Below are 10,915 nucleotides of genomic sequence, written 5' to 3'. Positions count from 1 at the left end.
TTTCAGCAGATGAATGTAAAACCAGTCTTCAAGTGTCAAACTCTGCACAAACATCATTCTGCACAGTGAAGCTCAAACACACAACTGTAGGAACAAGAAGAAAAACGTATCTCTGAGTGGAGGGGGGACTTTAAATAAATTATCTAAATACTTCTTCCACCACTGCCATATCTTTGTCACTCATCACTATTTTAGTATTTTATTATTGCAGAATATCTTTACCAAATACACAATAAATTATGCATTTGCTCTGCTCTTTGTGTTTGCACCGCCCTTTTACGGAGGTGCTGAGGTAGTAAATGTAACGCCACCAATGCGGGCTCATCCCCCCTGGTTCCTCCTAAGGTCTGGAAACTTCTCTGCCCTCCTTTTAAGCGGTTGTCAGATGCCAGCCAGACAGCGAGACAACGTGGACCTGATAGCCCTCAGTCTGGTCGGGTACAAGTGTGACTGGTTCACAGCGACAGCAGTCTCCACAAGCTGTAGCGTGTGTTGTATTCCCATTAAGCAGCATTAATTGGCTGCACAAAAGTAGTTTGCTTTAGCAACCACTACTATCAGCCAGTGTTAGGTTGCTTTGAGTTGTGCTGCAGGTCAGAGTAGGAGGGGGGAAAACTGCTTCATGACAATGACTGCGGAGGAGCAGACAAGTGAAGGACAGCACACCATCCCAATGGAGGGAGAGGACATTACGCCAAAGAAAGACGGGGGTGTTTTAAAGGTAAATGTCCAGTGTTTCTGTGCCGCATGTTGATCCAGCTAGCTAAGAGATTAGCCGTGTGCTTGCTGTCTACTCACTCTGCTAGGCTAACGTTAGCTGTGGTTAGCTAGGCTACAGTAAGCACTGTCAATAAAACAGCTAACGTTAGCTGACAAAAACGTAACGCCGTTTATCTGGTTTCCGTTTCATTGGTTTAATTGCTGACTAATTGCCAGGGTGTCAACATCATGGGTACTTTGTCATTTCAAACGTCCACATGTCTAGAAGCTTTTCTAGACCTCTCAATAAAGACACATGCTAAAGCTATTCATGCCGATGGGCACATCTAATATTCATGCACATGCACACATGCACATTTTGAATGAGACATTACAGGTTACGTTCATTCACACTGAAGCATTTGGCAACTTCACCACCTATGATGCAAAACATCAGGTTGCAGAGTGGTTGTACAGGACTGTTGGCTTTATATGTCTGTTGTCAAATTGTTTTTTTTTTTGTTGTTTTTTTTGTTTTTGTTTTTTTTACAAATTTCCAACTTTTTTTGTTAATTTCTCTCACTGTCTGCACATTTTTCCAGCTGGTGAAAAGGGAAGGCACAGGCACAGAGCTGCCTATGACCGGTGACAAAGTGTTTGTACATTATGTGGGCACACTTCTGGATGGTACTCTTTTTGACTCGAGCAGAGACAGGGGAGAGAGGTTCTCCTTTGAGTTGGGCAAAGGTTGGTTCATATCTAGCGGAGACGTGAACATTCACCTGCCATGGTTGCAACAAGCTAGTGTTATTTCATCAAGTCTTCTCTCTGTCTAGGTCAAGTCATAAAGGCATGGGACATTGGTGTAGCCACAATGAAAGTGGGCGAGGTGTGCCAGCTCATCTGTAAGCCAGAGTTAGCATATGGATCTGCAGGCAGCCCACCCAAGATCCCCCCCAATGCCACACTTGTGTTTGAGGTAAGCTTTAGATTATTTTGGTTGTCTAAATTTTAAACTATAGTCTTGAGTTTGTAGTTGAACTATACCTTGATCCTATATCAATGAGAAAAGTACCTGTGGATATTCATTTATGTCTGCGCATTCGTAGGTGGAACTGTTTGAATTTCGAGGGGAGGACGTAACTGATGAAGAGGACGGAGGAATTATCCGTCGCATCATCACTAAAGGGTCGGGATATACCAAGCCTAATGAAGGAGCTGCTGTTGAAGGTAAAACATCTAACACTGCTATTTTATTACCGAGATAGAGGAAAATTATCTTAGAGGGGATGCAGCTGTAATGTTTTTGAAGCGTAAAAATATAACAGGATCACCAAAAATCATTAATAGGATAATAATTTAACTAAAGGTGCAGTGTGTAGAATTTAGTGGCATCTAGCGGAACGGACCTGGCAGAAATGGAATATAATATTCACGAATGTTTTAATTAGTGTATAATCACCTGAAACCAAGAATTGTTCTTTTCGTTAACTTAGAATGAGCCCTTCATATCTACATAGGGAGCGGGTCCTCTTCCATGGAGTCTGCCATGTTGCACCACCATGTTTCTACAGTAGCCCAGAATGGACAAACCAAAGAGTTCCACTTGCATTTTTGTCAAGTTTGGCAGCCATCGTGGGTTTTCCTACACACTTGGAAGGGGAAGAGGGAGGGGGATTGGTATTCAGTTTATTGCAATCTGCAGCCTCACCACTAGATGCCACTAAATCCCACACACTGCACCTTTAATATGTAAGAGTGATACGTCTCATTTTAAACAGAGTGTTTATTTTTAGGTGAGAGCCATTCTAGGCGTTCATGCTTTACATGTGAGGACACGTGCTGCACACGTTTTGAAATCAAATTTAATGCTTTTTAAGACCTTGACAGAGAAAATTTAATTTCCTTTCCACAGCAAAACCGAAGCACATCAGGACTGAGCTTTATGTTTGAAACCAATTTGACAATATTAATAGGAATATTTTTCTGGATATTTTTGTATCTCCATAGAACAATCATATTTAAAATCACATAATCAAATTAATGGCAAATGCAATGAATTCTGTCCCACTGTTACACTTAACATTAAGTAAAACTGTTTGAAAAAAATGTAATTTCAATTACACTTTGCTTGGAATTGTAAATTTTGAAAACATTGTGTAAAACAATGAGGTTGTTGTAATCGTTCTCGCACTCACAGAGCAGGTTATAGTAAATTTTCCCCATTAAGACACACTCGCTCAGGAGCTCTTAACATACAGCATATCTACCTTTCTTCTACTTTAACAGTCCATTAAATCTGTAAACACCAGCTAAGCGGTCTTCAAATTAAAGTCTCCTCCTCCTTCATATTGGCTGTTGCAGCTCCACACTAAAAATATTATCCAGATTCTAACAGCTATCAGAAATAACAGAGGACTTTGTGTCTTCTCTGAACCCCCATGGCCAACTGTCTTTAGCTTAGCATCATCTGTGCTGTTATGTGTACTTCTCTAATCCTGTTACCTTCGTAAGAACAGGTGGTCTGTGGAGAACCAATTGAAACGCTACCAGAAAAAGAAAAGAGAGAGCTGGACTGAATCATGACCGAAGACAACAAACCACATTTAAATAAGTGAATCCTGTGGGAGGATATTTCTCATGCAACTAGGCATCAGCTCAAAAATTACGACCTATCATAATTAAAAATAAGACTTTTAGGACATTTTATGACCTTAAATTCTGAAAATCTTATTTAAGACTTTTTGAGGGTCCTCGGGAACCCTGTTATTGAGGCTTTATATGCAACAATGGGTATGAGTACCATTACTTAAGCAATAGTGACAGTACAACTGAGATATCAGACCACAACTGTGAATGAAATGTCCGAGGAAGTATTTCAATCAAGGCTTAAACCATTTAAAGATACCAAAGAGGAATTTGCATTTATGGGTGCTGATACATGACTGTCAAACACTATCGAATCCCTTGTAGGCTTGAAAAGGTGGCTGTGTAACGCTTGTAATTTCATGCCTCACGAAGAACAGAGGCTGGAGTCAGCTTGAGCTCATGTTGGTTAAAATAGATTCCAGTGGTAACAACTTTTTTGGGAGTGGGCAGAGAGGGAGACTGGCTTCCTTTGGTCTGGTGTTTGTGTAGAGAGGAAATACTATTTGAGTGACAGGCACTAGAGCCAATAAACAAACTACATTAGGTTTAAGGCTACATTCGCACCGACAATAGTACGGCAACAAAGAAACACAGCCTCCTCCTCCGTTTCAATATGAAACAACTGTGGTAGCTTAGCAGGAATGCATCAGCAGAGGGGTCTGTTAAAACTTTGGGGGTTTTTTTCTGGTTCAGATTTTGCCGCAGTCCGCCCCAACATCACCTCACAATTCAATGCGTTGGCCAATTGTACATTGCATGTATAATACCTGCTAGCATCGTGTTAACTCTGCTGTTTACCTGAGATGTAAGGGCAAAGTTTCACTCCAGACATTAATTTCTTCAAATGAGGAGAAACTTCTGCAGCGCTTTCGAACTGGACTTCCAGGTTCCTATTATCTTTATCCACCATCTCTGCGCTACTTGTAGCAACAAGCCCACGCTAACACAGCCCATTTTGTGGTTTGGGCAAAACAATGCATGTACCTCCTCCAAAGCTTGACAAGTTCATATGTGAAGATTATAGACAATCATTGTGTTGTGTTAGGATACATTTTTGTAAAAAGAATTGTGTTGAAAACAAAACTGAGTGTATGGATGGAGAATGGACATGTTAATTGTTTGAGGGGTTATTGTTTCCCATCATCTAATCCATCGTACTATAACTGTTATGAATTAAAGCTGCCTATAGCTGCTGTTTACAAACTTTCACAGCCACCTTTTTAATTTGATGTTTGATACTGAAATGCAAACATCTGTGTGTAACAGTGCTTTTGTATTGAATCTTTAAATATCCCTTTCACTCTACAAATAGATTCCCGTTCAACTGGTAAAGCAGCTGTCTTTGTAAACACACATTATTTTTCATCTCAAGCAAACCTACCTGAGTCTCCAGTTCTACTTTATACAAGTGTTATTGATATTGACTAGCAGGAAAGTTGCATGTAAAGGACTAGTTTGTTAAAATAGTTTAAAGATCCTATGTCAGATTGTGGGAGTAATATCTTTACAGTGTATTTACCATCATAAGTTAACTTTGTAAGTTAACAAATCAGGCAATCAATTGCCTGATTTGTAGCAGGAGCTAACCCCAGGATTTTTCTGCCCCTTTCAGTAACGGTGGAAGGAACCTGTGAGGGACGCGTGTTTGACGAGAGAGAACTGAAGTTTGAGATCGGAGATGGAGAAGGTCTTGGCTTACCCGCTGGAGTGGAGAAGGCTATCATGGCTATGGAGCAGGGAGAAGAAGCTCTCTTCACCATCAAGCCCAAGTATGATCACATGTACCATATAAATAAGAGTGTTATGTGGCATTTTTATTGTTGCTTATATTCAACTGTTCATTTTTGCCGCCACAAAAATTAAAATAAAATCAGCAACAGAATTATCCATTCTACTCTAGGATACAGTGCACTACACTGTAATACTGTTAAGTTAAACTGCAACAGGTAATACGCCATTCATACACCTCATTACAGATAAATAATGATAAATATCTTTTTTTTTTTTTTTTTTTTTGGTAGGTATGGCTTTGGGAATGCAGGAAATGCAAAATATAACATTCCCGGTGGGGCAACGTTGCAGTACAAGATCAAGCTGGCAGCCTTTGAGAAGGTTAGACTGATCTTGTTGCTGTGCTGTAAACACAAGTTGGCTTTACTCTGCCAATTATATGTTGGCTTTGCATATCAATTTTTTCTTTAAAAAAGTGACTAATATTTGTTTTGTTTACTTTAGGCAAAGGAGTCATGGGAGATGAACGCAACAGAGAAGCTGGAACAGAGTGTCATTGTCAAAGAGAAGGGCACACAGTATTTTAAGGTACACAGGGATGTGTTTGCAAAGTACACAGCTTAAAAGGAATTTTAAGATGCATGAATACTGTGTTCTAACGCATTGATCTCATATGTTACAGGAGGGAAAATACAAGCAGGCATCAGTGCAGTATAAAAGGATTGTTTCATGGCTGGAACATGAATCTAGTTTGTCAGAGGAGGATGAGAAGAAAGCGAAAACATTACAACTGGCTGCACATCTGAACTTGGCCATGTGCTTCCTCAAACTTCAGGAGCCGAACCAAGCTCTAGAAAACTGTGACAAGGTACCTAAAATCTGTGGTATATACTTGGGTTGGATGCATTTAATTAATTCAGTATTTAGCAGGCAAGTGACTGTTAAGCACCTTTCACACATGCAGTCTATTCCTGAAATGTTCAGGAACATTTCCTGCATGGAGTCATGTGTGAATGGGAGCAGGGACGGATATTCAGGGTAATCTGTACCACCAATTTCCCACCTCAAGACCTAGTAGCATTTCAGGTGAATGAATGTTGTGAATGAAAGCAGTAACATTGCAGGGACAAGCACATAAAGGGTTACGTCCGTCTGACGAAAGACGCTTTTCACGTGCAGCAAGCGAACCAATCACAAGACTTAATGTGTGGGTGACGTACTGCAAGTGAGGTGGCGCTTGGTTTTGGCTCGTCTGTTTTCAACATGGCGGTCGTGTCACAAACTTTCTCATATTACGGCTAAACAGTACAATAAAATATGTGTTTAAAAACATTTGAGGTGAGAAATAGGCAATGCAGTAACTGAATCTTGATTCATATTTGATCAGGACTGCCTAGTTTAAAAGTTTGATCTGATGAGTACTGTTGAGTTTTATGGCGGTTGGCATCTGTAAATGTTGCATTACCACCATTTGGTTGACTGTCCCTCGCCCCGTCTATTCGGGCATTGCCATTGCATGTGTGAAAAGGCGCAAGATGGAAGTGTTCCTGAATGTAGCAGCTTGTGTAAATAGTGAAAATCACTAGCAGTGCCTGAAAGGTTATCCTAGTAATTTACTGGGAGCTATGTGTGAAAGAGGCTTTAGAGTGACCTTTATTCTTTAAGTATTATAATTAAAAAAAAAAAAAAAGTTTTTAATACCATTGCTGATTATTTGTGGTTAAATACTGTTATTATAATTGTCATTATAGGCTCTGGAGTTGGATGCATCCAATGAGAAGGCTTTGTTCCGGAGGGGAGAGGCGCTGTGTGGTATGAAGGAGTTTGACAAGGCAAGAGACGACTTCCAGCAAGTCGTTCAACTGTATCCTGCCAACAAGGCTGCCAAGAGTCAGGTATGATGCTGTGTGTCTTCAAGGATAATTCCAACAACTTTGAACTAGGGCCTTATTTGGCTAATTTTGACAACATCACAAGTCAGTTTGTTTGAAACCGTGTTTCAGCATAGAGCTATTATCCTGCCAGTCAACCAAGAGCTCTACTGTTGGAGTGGAGCATAAAAATCATCCAGTTAATCTACTGATTTTTGTTTCTTTTGTTTTTTTTATGGATATATTTTTGTACCTTCATCAAAAGTTAAACTGGCATGTGTGGTACCATTGGATGAATTATTATTATTGTTATTATTATAACTGGCATGAGCTCATTTGGCAAGTAAATTGTTGCTGCTGCAGTTGCTTGCTGGCTACGGATAATGTGAAACTACCAGTTGTAATTTAGAGGTAGGATAGTTGAGGAATTTTTGGTGCACTCTGACAAAGTCTAGTCGAAAATATTCCTAATTATCCTTCAGCCCCTATTAAATTGGTCATAAAGTAAATATACACCTGGTTTTAATATCTTTTGGCTGTAGCTGTACGTGTGTGTGTGATATCTTAAAATAAGGCTGCCTGACATCTCCTTCATTATATCCTGCTAGGTGGTTCTTTGTCAGAAATACATTAAGCAGCAGCATGAGAAGGACAAACGCATCTACGCCAACATGTTCCAGAAGTTTGCAGAGAGGGATTCAAAGGTGAAAGATTGTCTTTTTCTTCAACAACCACAAGAGGGTGGGATAGCCATGTTTTTTTAGATTGCCAAACTGACTGGAAAGTGAGAAATTGCTGATTTAATTTGTCTTTTTTTTTTTTTTTTCTCATGAGCAGAAAGAAGCAGAGAAGATGAAGGGCGACACCAAGGAGAACGGCAACGACAACATGGAGGTTGAGAACAGAGAAAAGGAAGTTGAGAGTGAAGCAAAAGCGTAAATGTTTCAGATGATGTGACTGTATTACGGTTCATCTGTACTTCAGACTTTTGTAACTTCAGCCATTTGTGTTTAAGGAGTGACTGTTGAAATATGTGTGTGTGAGAGCGAGCGTGTCAACGAGAGCACTGACTTATGGGCGCGTCTTTGCTGGCTTTCTTTGTGTCCGGGCTTTTTGCTGTGGCAGCTAGCCGAGCGGGTGGGGCTTCCCCAGCTGATGGCACTGTTGGGACGTGGTTTTAATAAATGAATTGTGTGCCACCACCCCACCCCCGAACCCTTTCAACCCACAGCTTTGAACTGTGCATGTGTTTTCATAGCTTTTTTTTTTGTTTTTGGAGGTGGGTGGGGGTGTAGGGAAAAGAAGTGCATCTAGGTGTTTTGTGCAGAATATCAACCCCTCACCCGTCAAGGGCTAGACCATTCACCTTGCACTACCCTCTGTCCTCTACCCCTCCTCACGTTTTTTTTTTTTTTTTTTGCTAATCCATCCAACCCTCCTCTCATGGGCCTACTGATCAATTTCTGGAGTTGTGATGGCTGTGTTCTTAGATTTGATGTGTTTTGAATGTTAGTGTGCCTGTGTCCCAAAAGTAAGTATGTAGCAGCACTGTGGATAGGTGGAGTAATAAGACGTTAGCCTGGAATAGCTGTCGGACTTCAAGCTTCTCTCTCATTCTAAAGATGGAGCGCCCTTTTAGCCCCCCCTCCCCCCCAGGGTACAGGACTGTTTACCTTTTTTGCTTTGGAAATATTGACTTTGTACTTATTTTTTTTCCCTCAGTGTTGTGCTTGTGATTTCTGTATTGTTCTCAAAATGATGAATACAACAAACTGGAATATGTGCATTTTAAAGCAGCTAGTAACGACATTCATTAGCTTCTCCTGGACACACTCAAGTAATGAACAGTTCAGTCTTAGTCTTAATTTACTGTATTAAGTACTTGTACGAACGTGCGCACATCAGATTCAGGCTGTTAAAAAGACTGTGCGCCAGAGGAAGATGTGAGCCCTGTTCCATTTTAGTCAACAGCACCTGTATAGAGGGGCAGAAACTAAACTAGGGGGCTAATTTAAAACAGAGCTGTGGGTCATGTGTTGAGTTTATATTTGTCTGTTGGAAGGGTCACTGCTTGGTCTGGCTTGACCAAAGGATATAATAAACAATAGCTATAAAGTGACTGTGTGTGGTATTCTTGACTGGTGCTTCCTCACAGTTTCCAGTTAGTATCCAGCACTTTTCCCCCTGTCCTGTCTACTGTTCATAAACCAGATGCTGTTTGGGAAAAAAAAAAAATCTTTCCAAACTATATAAAGAGAACTTGTCAGATGTGAGTTTGACATCATTGAGGGCAAAATTAAAGAATCTGCTGACAGTTAACAGGACTAATTCCAGCTGCACTTTTATACTTGATGATGAGCAGCGTGTTCACACATGTGGTCTTAAAGCACCTTTTATGAGTGATATTTTAGATAATTAAGAGATTAAGTTCAGTTTTTTTTCATGAGTTTATATGTAAATTTAAAACCCAGTTGTAGATTTGATCAGTCTCAGCATGATATTGCAATATCTCACATATCTAACAAGTCTAGGTTTAGATATGAAACTTGTTCCACAGGAAAATAAATCTGCAACAATCGTGATAATCAAGTAAGCAAAGCAAAAATGCCTAATATGGTTCCAGCTTCTTGACTGTGAACATTTGCTACTTTCTTTGTTTATTATGATGGTAAACTGAATATCTTGGGTTGTAAACTGTATGGTCAGCAATTATAGTACTATGTCAGTTTGCAGTGTGAGGAATTTCAATGGCCATCATAATTATTTTCTATTATTATAATAGATGATGAAAATGGTCATTAATTGCACCCTCAAATAGATTTGCATAGGGGAAATACTAAAGTTTTGATTGAATGGCATCATTTGTCAGCATTTTTTTTTTAGGGGAAGGGGGGTTGAGTGTTTTGAAGATGCCCAAAACATGTGATATATGTATTTGTGAGTCAAAATACAGTATTTGACCCAGTGTGTATCTGTGGTAGTCTGGAGGTCAGAGTCTTCTTTTCCCGAGGACAGAGATGATCTGATGTGATCCTCCAGCTCTCTCTCACAGGGACACCGGTGTCAGTTTACGGATGTGATGTGATTATACCAGCCAGCGCCGCCTGTTCCCTACAGGTGGATGATGAAACAAAGTGGAGCTTTTAATTATTCATCTGCACTACTTGATTTACCCCGCACAAGGTGTTTTCTTTGTTTTGAGAATATCAGATTTTGCTGGTTCCTTGTTTTGTTTTGAGACATACTGTAGTCTCCTATATAAGAAGGCAGGTGTAGGAGCAGCACTCACCCAGGAGAGTCCCTTTTTTTTATCAGAGCAGCAGGTGCCACATCTCTTTGTTCTGTTTACCTGCTTGACAATGGAAAATAAACCACAGGAGAATGGATGTAAAATGGACATGCAATTACACATAAGGTGCAGCGGCCTTTTTTCATTGCAAGGTTCTGTTGAATTACATGACACTCCCAACACAATATTTCCTTCTTTCACTTCCTTTCTTTATTTTTGAGCTAACTGCACTGTAATTATTTCATTGCAAGAGTTATTTTAGTTTTAATATGGTTAAATATTAAAATTAACATTCAAACAGTATTTTTAATCATTATTGCTTAATGTTCCTGTTCCTATATGACTTTTATTCCATGTTATATTATGAATGGAAACGAGTAATGTTGCTTTTAAATTTGGTTTTATTTCAAACCTTTTCTACTCATTGTGGATGTTTTTAATTACAAACAAAGTGAAGAATAAAGCCTTTATCTACCTAATAAGGGGTTCCTCGAAGGAAAGTGAATAATTACATGTTATAATATACAATATGAATATATATGATTATAAATGTGCGGCTGTTGATAAAACCCGGAAGCTAAAAAGCTCTAAACTGTCTGTAAATGTTGCCACTACCTGTTACAGGTACAGGGTTGCTGGGTGCTGCCCAGGTTCACTCCTCCCTCCAACCACTCGC

At 39.8% G+C, this 10,915-nt stretch overlaps 1 protein-coding gene across 1 annotated transcript; it reads left to right on the top strand.

Moving 5' to 3' along the window:
• The first annotated feature begins 365 nt into the window (after positions 1 to 365).
• Positions 366 to 9,069, top strand: fkbp4 (FKBP prolyl isomerase 4). Its single transcript, XM_067589631.1, has 11 exons — positions 366 to 721; positions 1,302 to 1,446; positions 1,536 to 1,678; positions 1,809 to 1,929; positions 4,961 to 5,117; positions 5,370 to 5,460; positions 5,584 to 5,667; positions 5,762 to 5,947; positions 6,831 to 6,974; positions 7,559 to 7,654; positions 7,788 to 9,069. The coding sequence occupies exons 1-11, from the start codon at positions 623 to 625 to the stop codon at positions 7,887 to 7,889; spliced, it is 1,368 nt and encodes a 455-aa protein (XP_067445732.1). The 5' UTR covers positions 366 to 622; the 3' UTR covers positions 7,890 to 9,069.
• The last annotated feature ends 1,846 nt before the right edge of the window (positions 9,070 to 10,915 follow it).

Source organism: Thunnus thynnus, chromosome 5 (genome assembly GCF_963924715.1).
Source record: "Thunnus thynnus chromosome 5, fThuThy2.1, whole genome shotgun sequence".
NCBI lineage: Eukaryota > Metazoa > Chordata > Actinopteri > Scombriformes > Scombridae > Thunnus > Thunnus thynnus.
The sequence above is the reverse complement of the archived record's forward strand: the minus strand, read 5'-3'. Positions and strand labels throughout refer to the sequence as shown.

Excerpts from the sequence above, each read along its gene's own strand:
- fkbp4 (XM_067589631.1), top strand. The coding sequence starts at position 623 with ATGACAATGACTGCGGAGGAGCAGACAAGTGAAGGACAGCACACCATC. Across the intron at positions 5,118-5,369 it reads CTCTTCACCATCAAGCCCAA|GTATGGCTTTGGGAATGCAG; the intron begins GTATGATCACAT and ends TTTTTTTGGTAG. Across the intron at positions 7,655-7,787 it reads TTGCAGAGAGGGATTCAAAG|AAAGAAGCAGAGAAGATGAA; the intron begins GTGAAAGATTGT and ends TCTCATGAGCAG.